The 14,983-nt window shown below is 49.1% G+C and overlaps 1 protein-coding gene across 2 annotated transcripts in view; it reads left to right on the forward strand.

The window, feature by feature from the left end:
• The window catches only part of SYT17 (synaptotagmin 17), a 40,010-nt gene extending 26,436 nt beyond the window's left edge, over positions 1 to 13,574 (forward strand). For both annotated transcript variants that reach the window (XM_076351228.1, XM_076351229.1), the window contains one exon: positions 12,376 to 13,574. In XM_076351228.1, coding sequence (XP_076207343.1) covers positions 12,376 to 12,572 — 197 coding nt within the window. In that variant the 3' untranslated portion in view covers positions 12,573 to 13,574. The remainder of the gene's footprint in view (positions 1 to 12,375) is intronic.
• Positions 13,575 to 14,983: the final 1,409 nt, after the last annotated feature.

Here is a 14,983-nt window from a genome sequence, read left to right on the forward strand (position 1 = left end):
ACTGCAAAGTAAGGCACTATCTAGACAAAGTAAGATTAATTTTTTTTTCCCCTGTGTGTTTTTCTACTGTGTATCTTGAATCAAAGTGTCTGGGTTTAGTGCACTGTAGTAAGAATTTATGCACTGTTTTGCTGTGACTTTAGCAAGGACTGTGTGCACAAACACTGCAGATGGATGGTTCTCTGTAAAGCACCATTCTGCTCCCTGCTTTCCTGGTGGTGCTCTGGAGAGCTGGACTTTGGACCGAACGCAAGGTTGAAGTGCAGCCGGACTGGGAGGCAGGCAGTGGTGCCTCTGAGATGGGGTGCACAGGGTAAGCTCTGCCTTAGCCAAGATTTGGGGGGCGGTTGGGCTGCTTCTTAGAACTTTCCTCCTCCTTAGGCATACTAGGATTCAACACTGTAAGTTATTGGCATTTACAGACCGAAATGTTTCTCCTTCCACATTGGTGCAGGAGATTTCTCCTTCCACATTGGTCCTTGTACAAGCTGTCTTTCTGCCTTCCCCTATGTTCCTACTTCAGATGCTTACTGGAGCTGTCACTAACTCACATGTCCCAGTTTAGTGCCTAAAACGAGGTGAGATGAGCGCAGGTGGAGATGTCCTCTCCAGGAGGAGGCATCCAGGGTCAGGACTGCTGCTGCAAGTATCGTCTGTTCACAGCTTCTCACCAAAAGAGGCTAAAACCAGGAAAGCGACTGATACTCATAAGAAGTCTAATGTCCCGACAGAAAAAAGATGATGAGTGAGGCAACAGCTAGTGGAGAAGATGTTTGATTTTCATTTACTCCATCAAACGTTGTCTAGGTAATGAGCATCCGTATACACACTGTAACAGAAATGCACTTTTTTGGGTGGTTCTTTTTTCCACTTTTTGGGTTTTGGCAACTTGACACACATCCCCGATGTGCCATCTTCTGCTCAAGTGCAAACAAGTCATGGGATCACCTCTTGCAGAGAAATGGGGCAGGCTTTAAAAGACAGTATGTTCTCCTAACCATGTATGCCTGTGAACAAAGGTGTTAATTATTCTTTGTCCTATGGTAAGGGGAAGGTGGAGTTGGGCCCCGGCAGCAGGGCTGTCAGCTGCTGCCCAAGGTCACTTCCAAGCAGGAAAAAGGATATTTGAGGTTCGACTGCAGCCTCTGCGCTCGGGAGGGCTGGATGCTGGGTGCCTAGAGATACCATGCTCTCCCCGCTGATGGATTTTGGGCAGGCTGTCCTCTAAATCCCAGCTTAATCTTCGGAAAGCCTGGGCTGTGCAGCAGGAGGTGAGGCGACACCTGAAATCCGAGCACTGTGGTATTTTGTTAATGATTATAATGTTGTTAATAACAATCGTCAGTAATGCTGTTTGCGTTGCAGTAAAGCCCAGATGGCCCAATAAAAAACACCAGCGCTCCAGGGCAAACTGCATCTTGGTGACTCGTTAACATCTTTTGACCACTTACCATAAAAAATACAACCTTCAGCACTCAGTTAGGGAATATATATCTCCCCGAGGTCCTGTCGTGACTGCGTGTGTCTTTCTCCATCTAAATAAGCTGTTGCACATGTTTACATGACAGGATCTTTAGGGCTTGTGAAGCAGGCAGGGTCCCCAAAGAGGGGAGAAATCATTTTCGTGCTGTGGGTACCGTCTCTGCAAATGCAGAGGGAAAACCTGCTTTGCCGTCTGACCTGGCCGAGAGCGTAGCTGGAGCTGGGACAGGCGTTGGGGCTGATGGCGGCTGATGGAAAGCAGTGGTGGGGCTTGTCCCAGTGCACCGTTCCCGTGTGAAAGGTGGCCGTGGCTCCAGCAGGACAGGATGCTCTACCCAGGAGAGGGAGGCGGGCCGGGGCAGGGTTTGCTTGTTGGTGGAGAGGTGTCCTCGATACGTGCGTGGCAGCTGGCGAGATCTTCATCATAAGTACTGGCTGAGGGGGCAGCTCACAGGCGCTCTCTCTTCTGAACCATTCATAGGATTTTTATACGATTCTCTTCACTCTTCAGTATGTTTTAAACATGGACCATGTCTCTGTTTTCTGTAATGATTTAGGACTTTTTTTTTTAATTTATTTTGTAAGTATTAGAGTTCCTGAGGGAGTGGTGTTGAACAGTGAGACTTTGCACACCTATACCCGTGGTTTCAATGGCTACTGCAGAGGGGAGCTGATGATACCATCAAGTGTCTCCCTGCACCAAGCGCTGTAACAACACATGTCTTCAGACCCTCGGATCACTTTGATGCTTTATCCCAGGGCTCTAATTAACTTCCAGTTAATAGGCAGTACGTGACTAAAATAACAGATTGCTGTTCAATAGCAAAGTACCTTGTTCCTCTGTTGCCTTGTTTTCCCTTTCCCTTGGCTTTTGGGAAAATTTAAGGACCATTTAATGAAGTTTGAATTTTTAGAGGGGAAAAAAAGTCATTGTTGGTGGGTGTTGCTAATGGTGCAGTTCTGGGTAGTTTAGTTGGGTTTGCTTTGACTGAAATACTTTCTTTTTGAAGAAATACTGCCTGTTTGAGCGTATTCTCTCCTGTCAAGCTGTAATGGCACAAAAGGAATGGAGTTGGGTCTGCCTTGAAATCGTGACTTCTTGTTGGAGGTGGATGTTTCGGGATGTTTCTGTGTCTGGAATAAATGGTCACTAATGGCTCAAACAGCCCCTGGTGAGCACAGCTCTGGCCTGCTGTCGCCCTTCACTCCCGGGGATGTTTGAGATGCTCTGGTACAGACCAGTTTGGCTTTGTACATTGTCTCATGAGCATTTTTTGGATGTTTAGTAGAAGATGTTTTGGGGTGCTCTTGATTCACATTGTTGGTGGAGATGGAGGGGAGGAGAGCAGCCCTGACCTGGCAGAAAAGGTTGTATGGAGATGGGCCAAAGCTTGAAGGTGTTCATCAGCTCCAGACCTCGCCTTCCAAGTGAGCCCAGGTTAGGTGGAAGGGCAAACGGCTGCGCCAAAGGCTTACAGCTCACAGACCCACACTTACCCATTGCAACTGGAAATAAAACTAACTAGGATTCATTCTGGGGAGCCCTAAAGTTGGCCCTCCAGGCGGCTTGAGTCCTGGTTGAGGAAAAGATGCCTGAAGCTCCTCAAACCTTAAATCTATTCATTTTTCCCCATCAGCCCTGGTGGTCAGACTTGTCGTGTAGATGTTGGAGACAAGGTGATGCTTTTGGTATTTGCCTGCGCTGCACAAGATTTGTAAAAGTCCTGTGAATGGGATGCAGAGATACCAAGGCTTTTCAATGGTACTTTTTTAACTAACGGGCTGATTTCCAAATGTCCCAATTAGCTGAGCAGGTTGGAAGCTGATAATGGTTTTGGCCTTGGGCTTCTCTAGAAATAAACCTGAATTTTGATTTGCCTGGCTGTGTGAAAGCATGACCTTCAGATGCCACCATCATCTTCAGGTGCCCGTTTGCAGGGATGGAAACCACAATGTGTTTGGGGTCATTACACATCTACATTTTGACTTGCTGCTTCAGGTGCTCATCTCTTGTTTCTCCTAATTTTTTTTCTTTCCCACGAAAAATACTAAGGCACTTTGTCTTTTGCACACATACATGGGGGAAAAAAACCCCTCCTCTATATATGAGGCAAATGAAAATAATTTTTTTCCCATGCTGGAACACAGGAGGAAGAAGTAGTGGTTTCTGTTTTGAAACACTATCACGTTGGGCACCATAACATCTCTTAGATGGATAGATAATTAGGCAACTTGCTGCTCGGAAATTGTTTCTTGTTGTCTATTAGACATGTGTTTCTGAAGCATTGGGGTGTCTGTATATTCCACATATCTGGAGCTCAGAAGCAGAATCTAATCTGTGCTTAAACCTGTGTAATCCTATCTTAGCCAAAGGTGGGGGGGGGGGGGGAAGAAAAAAACATTGATGTCAGTGCAGGATTTTCTGGGGATTTATATCTGTTTAATTTAGATCAGAATTTGGCCTTTGTGTCTGGCGTTATAAAATACTTCATGTATTTATGCACTGGCCACCATATGGTCCGTGCTTGGGTCTGGGGAGAGCAGAGTGCTCCGGGCTGGTGCCTCCTGTGGTCCCGGCTGCTTTGCCCTGGGTCCTGTGGCCACATGAGGTGACCCAGCAGGTCTTGTGTGAGGACATTTCCCACTCTTGGGGCGATGGGAGAGGGGCACGGGGAGATGCGCTGGCAGCAGGAGACCTTGGCCTCCTGGAGACCGCCCTGCCTGGCAGAGCCTCTCTGCAGCAGGTATGATGCACGGGCTTCAAAACCTTTCTGGGAGGAGGAAGGTCCCCATTGCTCTTCATCTTCCAGATCCCTATCTGTGGCTTCCCGGTCTCCACGATAGATGCTGTTTGTCAGCCTGGAGCAGGTGAGGGGACAGTGAGGGTTGGTTGGAGACGCTGAGTGGAGTCCTGCAGCACTGATCCTGCCTGGCATCACCTCTGGTTTAGGGCCACCGGGGAAGATGCTCCAGGAATGGATTTGGCTTTTTGCAGCAGGCTCACTGCTTTAACGAGGAGGAGTGAAACAGTATTAATCCTGGTGAGAGCAACAAGATGCTGACACTTCCTGAGCCAGTCTGTTGCTTGCTTAGAAGGCAAAATAAGACTCTTCAAGTGGACTGACTTAGTTAGTAAGTCGTCTGTGGTTTCAGAGTCCATACCTCATTGCGGACATGGCAGAAGCCACTTGTCCTGGAGCTCTTTGGAATTTTTCGGGAATCTTTTTCTCCTAAAGAAAGGAGCAAATCCTCCTCTCTCCAGGCTGATCATCAGCACTTGCTCATTTTGCCAAGCCCATTAATTTAAGCAGTGTCATGCCTCTCTTGACCTCGGTGTTTTATCTTGTTTTGCTCATGACGTGATGAAATAAATCATTGAAACATCTCACAAGGCCATAATCTTTCTGTGTATCAAATGAGGAAAAACCTTGGTGGCAGTAGTCACCCTGGATGGTAGAGCGGTGTCTGGAGATGAAATGCCTGTGCCTGGCCCCGTGGTTGAAGGAGATGCATGAACATGCTGACAGAGGCTGCGTCTCCCGCATGGCCATCCCTGCCTTGGTTTGCAGGTGCTGTATGGCGTTGGTGCTGGAGCCTGTTCGTGTGAGGTGTATAAATATGCATGAAGCTATTCATGTGCCTTGTTGGATCTGGGGCTCACAGCGTGGAGAATTAAGATGCAATTTAAAAAAAAAAAAAAAGAGGAATTGGAGGTGGAAAAAGCCAGCTGCAGATACTCCTTTTCAATATCCTCTGGGCTGTCGCAATAGATGCATCCAGTACGCTATTCCAGTTTTTCTTGATGGGATAATTTCATGAGGTGTCATCCCTGTCTGTCCTTGAGACCTCTGCAAGACACACTTGTGCATTTGCATTTTCCCTGATCCCTGGGTCCCTGCTCTCTCCTACGGGACTTTCCTCTCCCTGTCTGAGGCCAGACGCCGATTAGCCAAACGCCCGGCTCGGGGCACACTGCCAGCTGCATCTGCAGGGTCCCCTTCCCAGGTGGCCCCAGCCAGAGCACAGGGGCTGCCCTCACAGGAGGACAAGGAGGGGAAATGGTTTTCCAAAGAGAGTTTCCTTGGTGTGGTGGCGTTCTCCCACGTGGAGCAGCAGCTGGATGCTGGAGCCGCGGTGGGTCTGTGCGTGGCCAGGATTTGGCCATGCTCCCAAGCAGTTCCAATTCCCTCTGGAGCTGGGCAGGCACAGATGTTGCAGGGAGCAGCCTCATGGAGGAGATGCTGGGAAGTGAGTTTTATGTGCGCATCAGAGCCTGATGGAGATTAAATTGATAAATGTGAAACCACTGCATCTTCTCCCCTGCTCTTCTGTCCTCTACTAAATGTTACGGGCCACACTCAAGGAGCAAAGGGCAGAATTTGGTCCATACCTGTGACCTTCGCAGTGTGCATCATTAGTCCTGCTGCTGCCTGCTCCTAGCAGCACCCTCTTTGTGCTAAACAGCTTTTTAATATTGATGTCAAGCAGTTCAGAAGTAGTTTTCAGACCTGCTTAACCTGACAACTCAGACCCGCTAGCTGATGGCAGAGCTCAGCAACCGGCATAGAAAAGGCTGGGTACTTGTTTCTACCCACAAAGGACGGGGGACGAAGCGTTGCCTGTGTGAGTGGTGCAAGCGTGTGAAATACGGCACTTTTTGAGACCCTGCCAAGCCCTGAGGCTCAAGTGGGGAAGTGCGGGGAGTGTTGATGGGTCAGTGCTAACAGGATTGTGGTTCCTGCCAGAGAGACCCCATGGTCTCATGAGACCTGTGTCCTCAGGGAGACTCTGCTGCTCAATTGCCTGTGTGCAGCCTCGGGCACGTCTTTGCTTATTTTTCCCTTTTCCCCTGGTTTGGCTGTAATCCCAAGATGCATCTGGGCACAGCGTGCAATGTGGCCGCCGGAGCAGGACGCTGATGGCCGAAGGTTTCTGGGTGTAGGTTTTGCAGGTTGCAGCACAATGCCAGCTGGCAGCAAGCATGGCTGCAGGGGTGCAGTCGCGTCTCTGGGCTGCGGGGTTAGGTGTGCCTGGGCTGCAAAGCCCTGGCAGTAAGAATATTTACTGTGTAGGTGTTTATTCAGTTCCTAGCCTGGTGGGCCAAGGGTATCAGATGAAACTTTTACAGGCTGTGGCAACAGCAATTGCAGGTATATAATAGTGGGTAGGATTTTTTTAACGACTTTCATGCCTGACGATTGATCCAGGCGCCCAATATTCTCCCCTAGACCAGCTATAAAAATTAAGCTGGTTTTTTTCTCTCTAGTATTTAGATTGAATAGCTTTACCCTGTAGTGGAAAGAAAAAGGGCAGGGCCCTCTAATTCCTTGGGGGTTTCTTCACTGGGGAGCTGGTTCCTGTGGCTGTGCTCTGCTGTGCTGGGAAATGTCCCCTGCAGCGGTGGGCTGGCCCTGTAATTGCGCCGGCTGGCATGTTGTGCTGCAACATTGTGTGTCGGAGGGGTTCATGTGAGCCGCACTGAGAGGTGCTCCATTATTTAAGGCCTTTTAAAATATGCAGGATGCAACCAAATTGCATTTAAAAAAAATAAATTAAAAAAAGAAAACAACTTTGGGGGCAGTTTGTTAGAGAGTGGGTTGTAGTGTGCGGTAAATAAGCTAATGGCAAACTAGTATAAACTGGGTGAAGATGTTCTGCTTGATGTCTAGCCTGAGTAAGAAGGCAGATGAAAAACAGAGGCACATTCCTGCTTGTTATTTTTCTTCTCTTAGAGTTAAATGGTTTTAATTGCATTGCAGGTAACTGATGTAGGTGACTGAAGAAGAGTTAAATAATTTGTGCCGGAGCTCCCACCCACTCCAGTGCGCTGAGATTTCTCTGCCTGTTACTCCCGGAGAGGCTGCAGTAGGTGCTCCGGCAGCTGCAGGCGGCAGCAGAGGCGCTGCGCGGCCGTACTCAGCGGTGAAACGCGGCCATAACTGCTGAGTAACTGCTGGGCATGTCTGGCAGAGGGTTTACAGGAGGTGCAGGTGGTTTGTGACCCCAGCTGAGCAAGGTGCTTCTGTGTAAAGCTTGTCCCTCATCGCATAAATGGTACCAATAGCCTTGAAGTTAGCTTAAGGAAATTTTTGAATTAGTGCTTTTTCCTGGTCATTTCAAGGCTTCTAATATGTTCAATCAAAGGGTGAATTAATATTTGAAGTGCCAGCTTAAATTCTACTATTGCACATAAGTCATAAATCACAATTACTTTGCAGTCGTGCTCTTCACAAGTACTCCATTTGCAAGTCTCAGTGCAGAGGCAAAGGGGGAAGGTAAAAGGTGTTTTGGCTGGATCCAGTGCCTGGGCTGATGCCATCCAGGCAAACTCATGGTGAGCGCCAGATTATGTAGCGACAGGCAAAACTGTTGATCAGCGGAAAGCAATTCCACGTGACCGAGGTTGGTAGGAGACATGGGAAAGCTCAGGCTGGAGTTGAATTTGGAGCCAAATGTTTGAGCTCCAAGCCCCATCACATTACCTGACAGTCCCTGCCACCCCTGGGGTGCAGCTCTGGGCTGTGCAATGCCTGGTACCCACCGTGCCGTGCTGCTCAGCCCTGCAGGGAGCACGGCAGCCGGGCTGGGGGTGTGACCCAGCCACCCCTCCTGCTCAGGAGCCCCATGGGGGACATGGGCCATTGCCTGGGCGAGTGCTCTGCTCCCTACCCCAAAGAAAAGTTTCATGTAGCACCCAGGCCCCCATCAGTTTGATATGGATCGTTTAGGAGCGATACATCAATAAGTATATAACAAAAAAATGTTTTATTTACATCGCATTGCTTTTCCTCAAGAATTCAACCCTTTTAATGGACATGAGTGAACCCAATTTTCTTTTATATTTCAGCATTTCTATTATAAAGAGTTTTTTTTAAAGAAGCCTTTCTGTTTCCAAATACATCCCTCAATAAAGAGCAGCTGTAGAAGGAATTGGTTTGACCTCTGATTCCTTAATTGCTTTTTGCTCTGTGTTGGCCTGGAAATGGATGTTGCTATTGTGTAAATTACTGCGATGGTGGAAAAAGAGCTTATGAGATCAGGTGTGTAGTTTCTGTCAGGAAAATAGGTTTCTTAAATGGAAAGCAGTGTCTACCTGTCCATAACCAGAGTCTGGGTCAGTCTGAAAACCCCAAATGATAATTACCTCATTTTCTGCTTCTGAGCAGCTCCATGGAGTTAACTGTTTTTTGTGGCCAAGAGCAGATTTAATCTGAAACCTACTCTGAGCTCCTTTCAGACTCTGCAAGGGGATGCTCAGACATTGGGTAATACAGGTTGGTCCACTTGTACCGTAACCTGGGCTCACAGCGCGGTGCAGCGCCCAACTGCTGTCCTGTGAGCTGGACCACAGGGGCTTCTCCACCTCTACCTGTTGTGGAAGAAGCTGAAGGGAAAGAGCAGGAGCTTTTTTCTGCCGCAGCTGAAGGCGTGAGCTTGTGTGGAGTTGGCTGCACCGTAGGTGGGACTATGGCCATGGTATGCAGGTCACTGCATGTGTGTGTGTGCAAAAAGCAGAGGGGCTCTGGCAGAGCCTGCCCATCCCCAGGCTGGTGGCTCCTGCCCAGATCTGCAGGAGTTTACTGCTCAAAGGGGCTCTCGGGTCTCCCCGCGGATGCCTGCTGCATCGGCAGGTCCCCTTCTAGCCAGGGCATGGGTCAGCCCCGGCACGGTCTGCAGCTCGCCTTGTACCTTGAAAAGTTGTCGTTTTGGGACCGTGTCTGAGCACCCAGGAGTCCTGGTCAATACATGAGTGGTATGTATGGGGTCTGTATCGAGAGTGTGACGTTAGCCACTTCTGCTGGCCTTTGGAGCAGACTGACGTGTCAGACGTGAGTGTAAATGGTGTAATAAGCGTAATGGCTAGTGCATGCTTGTTGGCGTTCAAGGAAACGGTTCCTCATCTGTTTGAGAAGAGAAGGGATTGCTGTAGCGGGGGAAGGAATGGGGGAGAGCTGCTCCCCCTCCCTGCACCAGGACAGGGGCCCGCGGGCAGAATGGCTCCAGCCCGGTGCAGCAAGTGCCAGCAACACAGCCAGCCTCTGCTTTCAGCTTCTCGCCTGGGCTTACGGGCTCCTACAGTTTTCCTTTCCAAGCTGCTCTTGGAAGAACCGGTGACAGCAACAGGGAAAATTGTGCTCCTGAACGTGAGCAAAGAAAAAGGCTTATTTTCACAACGCTAACTTTAGCACCTTCTCCTGGGTAAAGTCCACACGACAGCTCCGTGCACCTCAACCATCAGCAAATTTGCTCAGCAAATACTGGCCATTTTAAGAGAGGAATAAAGCAATTAGCCTCCGAGAAAGGCATGTCCTTGAGTTTTAAAGGCTCATGAACTGATGAGCGAAGCTGAATTTTTGGCACACAAGGATCTGTCATCTTTTGAGAAAGCTGCTGTGGTGAAACTGCGAGTTTGTAAACCTGAGGTTGAATCTAGTGCCACCTCTTACCATCTGTGTGTTGAATAAGCATTTGGCCTTGGAGAATGTCTTCCCTGTTCTTCAGCAATAAGTCTACCTCTGTGCTCTCTAAACTAGTTAACGATAGAAGCAACAACGCTTGTATAATTAGCCCATTAATGCCCTAAAGGAATCAACATGCTAATTACCCAACATGATGAAGTTAGCAAGATGCTTTATAAGAATTCAAAATACCCGGATCAAGAGTAAAATAACAGGTCCCCTTAGTTAGCACACCTACTCATTTTACAATCCTGACATGGATTATTTTTGAAGAACTGGTATGCCTGGGGTACTTCCCCACTGTTAATTTATCCTGTGATTAATTGATGGCCTTTAAGACTTCTTGGTTTAAATTACTTGGTATTGTCTCCCAGGATTAGGCTTCATCTTCTTTCATTCTTGAAAAAAAGAATGGAAAAAAAAGAAGGAAAAAAAAATCCTGTATAAAAAATTAGGGAGGCATTTGGTTTGTGGGTATTTTTCTGTGATTTTTATCACAATATTTGTTTTCTCTGGGATAGTAAATTGTAGCGGGACATGTAGCATAGCCATACTAGCTCCACTTGTGATGCAAGTTAATAACTCTGGCAGGCTGCATACTAGTTGGAGATGGATGGCTTAAAATTCTTCACCACATCCTCGCAAGGTGGCCTTTCCAAATAACATCAACCTGGCCTCTTGACAGGGGCACTTCCTCAGCGGCACGTTGCAGAGAGCTGATCGCATCACTCGTAGATAACTGATGGCAACAAGCAGGAGAGATGCGGTCTTCCTAAGGGGAAGATGTGCCCCCAATTAATTTTTAACTGTAATTTGAAGATAGACTTACAATGTTCTGAGTTGCCGTGTAATTTTTTTTTTAGTGCAATTATTTGGAGAAATGATTGGGACATTTGAAGGTTTGCTGTTACCAAAAATATCCCCCAGTAATTTGATGTGGAAAAGCATCTCTGCCCATAAACTGTCGGAAGGTATAAAGCGAGATGTAACCTTGTGCAGCTTTATTTTGGGACTGCACTGGCAGGTGGCACCTGAGTCACCCAGAGCAAGATCCCATACTGGTGCAGTAGCTAGGAACCAGCCTTTGCAGAGCATGGAGACGGTAGAGATACTGAGTAGCACGTTAAAATAATACTAATTAATCGTGGGATATATTATAATAGGAGTACACAGCCTTGACAAAGATGAGTGGCTAAAAGCGAGGTCGAGTGCTTAGTGCTCGGTGTCCTGCCTGCCTGGAAGGGTGTGCTCTGCATCAGGGGGTGCTGCCATGAGGCATCCCAAACGTGACTTTGCTGCCAGTGCTGGTTTCCAGCAGCCCTGGAGAGCTGGTGCTGCTGGCAAGGCAGTGGCGGCAGCGCTTGGCTCCACGCCAGGCTCATGGCTCCACGCCGGGCTGCGCTCCCCCTTTGAACTTGCTCTTGCTGCACAAGCCTGGGTGGATTTGGAGCCCCTGCAGACATTTGTTCTTAAAAATCCCTCTTTCCTGAGGAGATTTTTTAATCCTTAATATTCCAGCCAGTGCCGGTGGATATCCTGGCTTCAGCTTGCGCAGACTTTTTGTTCAACTTTCTAATGAGCCGAGGCAGGGCTTCAATTTGCAGAACACAAGTGCTTTTGATCCTGTCTGGCGGGAGCGTGCAGCCTTTCCTGGGATCAGGCCCGTCATTAGAGTTTGCTGCTGTCTGCGATCTTTTGTTCCAGGAGACTGGGCTAATCCAAAGGACAGGGTGTTGGGTTGATGTCTCTCCCTCGGTTGCTTTCCTGGACTTTTAACAAGTAGCTGCAGCGACAATTACGGAAAATTGTTTCTGTATAAACATGCCGCTGAGCCTGTACATGTGTGATTCCTGCCTCTGAGTCGGGAACGCTGTCGATTAGCACTGGAACAGTTCATGACACTTGCATTTGGAGGGGGGCAGGTTGAGATGCTGCTTCTTCATTTACCCAGCTGTGGGCTGCTTGGCTGCTCTCATCATTTCACTATGGCCAGGCAGAACTTTTGGCATTTCTTTACACGATGTAATTCTACTTCAAGGCCAGGTTGGACGGGGCTCTGAGCAACCTGATGTAGTTGAAGATGTCCCTGCCCATGGCAGGGGGGTTGGAACTAGATGATCTTTAAGGTCCCTTCCAATGCAAACCATTCTATGATTCTACTTCACCTATTCTTGCTAAATACCATGATAACTGTGGATTTGTGTCCTGTTTATTTGAATTGTATTTCAGTCTGTAGTACAGCTTATCTTATTCCTTCCAAACTCCCGATTCGGCCTCCAACATTTTTGAGGTGCTGAGTTATATGCCAAAAACGCTGGCATCTGGCGTGCTGTGTGAGGCGGCACTGGCAGGATGTTTGGCTTTACAGGGGCAGAGGTCTGGGTGGGTGAGCGATGCTTTTGCCTTGACCAGTCTCTGTTTCTGCTCTCCCTAGTGTACGGGCACAACGTGAAGAGCAGCAATGACTTCATTGGGAGGATCGTGATCGGGCAGTACTCGACGGGCGCCCCCGAGTCCAACCACTGGCGCCGGATGCTCAACGCGCACCGGACAGCTGTGGAGCAGTGGCACAGCCTGCGGTCCCGGGAGGAGTGCGACCGCGTCTCTCCGGCGTCCCTGGAGGTAACATGAGGTGGGGGACTAACAGCAGCCAGACCAAGCAGGCGGACAAGGAAAAAAAAAATAAACCACCGACTGAAACACCCCACCTCACACCCTACACGCACCCCACAGCAGCTCCGTTGGATTGAAGCGGCTGCTGGCACCCAACCGGCTGCGCTGGCCTCTGCGAACCATGTCCCACCGGGTCCTGGCCGTTCCCCTGGGGCCACCAGCGGCCCGGCCGTCTGGACCTCTCGCTGCTCGCACCCGGCACTGCTCGGCTGTTTGCATCCCGTGCAGCAGAGCGTGTGGCCGGGCGGCATGGGCTGTGCATGGAGGTGCTGCGGGAAGCGCTGAGCGGGTGGAAGAGTTGGGAGTTGCCTCCGCTGTCCTTCCAGTCCAAATCCATGGCTCATCCTCTTGGAGATATAAGTACCCGTGTGCTCTCGTTGGTGAACGTGGTAATTAGGCTAGAATATTTTTTTTAAACGGTAGAACCTGTGGTGAAATGGATTCCGAATCCAGTTTTGTCCTTGTACTAGTTTTAACAGAATTAAGCTCCTGTTAGTACGTACGCGTGCATTTGTGTGCTGGGGCACGCACGTGTGCGTGGGGCCCCTTGTCAAACAGATCCGATGTCACGTCAGCGGTGAGACCTGCCACTCTCGATAGCAGTCTGTGTGCGTCAAGTAGATACAGTGATGATATAGCAAAGTAAACATTTCCAATAGCGTTTGTACCGGGAAAGCCAGCTCATGTCTTTTCAAACCTGTGTTATGCAAAAGAAACCTGCTGCGGGGACTTTTGCGGTTAAAATGACCCAAAATACACAATTTTAATTCTCTCACAGACTGCAGTGGCTCTTTCTGTGTTGTGTGTGTTAACCGAGGTAGTTTTCCAGGTCACCAAGTGAACTTAGCTACAGTCAAGCTGTCCTGTTGGTTGCTTCTGTACATCTTACTTTTTCACAGCATATTGTCTGGTATGATGCAGATTGTATATTTATTGAAAATAAAATTCTATTTAATTGTGCCACGTAGACTGGGGTGATACTTGTTAGCAGAATTCATCTTTGGGTTGAGCTCCATCGGTTATGTTTATGGCACAAGAAAAGCCAAAATGTTGGCGTTTACCTCGTTGTTACCCACTGCAGATGAACCAGGAGCAATTTGAGAGAAACTGGGGACCTGCTGATGGAGATCGGTCAGGAGAGTGAGCCAAGTGCGTTGGTCTGGCCGTGCGTGGTTCCCAGCCAGAGCACACCCAACGCGCTGCGGGTCGGATGTGTCAAAGTCTCTGCACCGGGCTCCAGGTCTCGGTCCTTTGCAGGAGTGGGCCCCAAATTATTATTATTTTTTATTGCTCTATTTATCAACATTGAGACTGCATAAAACTCTGTATCTTGCTCACAGCCCATTCAAGAAATCAAACAAGAAGGACATCGCCTTGAAGAGAGCTGGGCCTGGCCCATGACTTTATTGTCTTTCCATGTCTTTGTTTTGGAGAAGGAAGGATCTGTTCTGTCTTCAGCAGTGTTTATCCGTGTTGGGCTGGAAGGCCTCGGGGTGTTATGGATGGGTCGGCTCTGCCGCCACATCGGTGCTGCTGTGATCAACAGAGGAGGTGGGGAAGGGCCCCGGGCTCTGGCCGTATCCTGCTCCCTAGGTCACCTGTGTAATCGCTGGGTGGTAGCCTGTGGGCTCTGCAGTGGCCCAGGCCCATGGCCTGCTCCCCCTCCATGCACCCCGCCGTGCAGAGCCTTCCCGTGGCCGTGCCGGTCCCCAGGGTCCCCATCGGCTGCTTGGGAGGGGTGCAAGCCAGCGTGCTCTCCGTCTGCCCTGGCTCAATCCCTTTCTGCTAGGAGCAGGAGAAGTTGCCTTGAGCAAAATAAAGGTGGTGTTTGGGGCCGGGGCTTGGGGCTGGGTGCTGTGGGAAGCTTTGCCTTCGCTTGTGGCCCTTTGACCTTTTAAACTGGAGGTCAGAGCGATGACAGTCCAGGGCTGGCATGCGGTGGGTCAGGCAGGAGTCGTTTCCCTCCCCTCTGTTCATCAAATGCAGCCCAGAATGAACTCCCGTTATCTCTCGTGCTTTTAATAGTTTGATTTTTAAAAAGAAAACAACAGGTATATGTGTATTTCATCTCTGTTGTTTGGCTGCCACAGTTAAGGACAGGTGAGTCTTAAAAAGAAAAAAAAAAACCCAACCTTGGTACTTGTTTGGGCAGATGTTGGTGAGTCAGTCAATAGTCCCTGCTGCGGTCCAGGGTGTTGGTGCTCCAGCGTGAAGGTCTGTGTTGTAACTCTGACAGCAGCATCCCTGCAGCACACCTCTGGTCGGGGACCTGCTCCGGTTTACATTGAGTCGTTGGTGTTTCGTTCCCTTCTGTGCTCCGAGCATCCCTATGCATGCTCTTCATGTGATGGCCAAGTCTGATATGGTGA

This window comes from Aptenodytes patagonicus, chromosome 13 (assembly GCF_965638725.1).
Source record: "Aptenodytes patagonicus chromosome 13, bAptPat1.pri.cur, whole genome shotgun sequence".
NCBI lineage: Eukaryota > Metazoa > Chordata > Aves > Sphenisciformes > Spheniscidae > Aptenodytes > Aptenodytes patagonicus.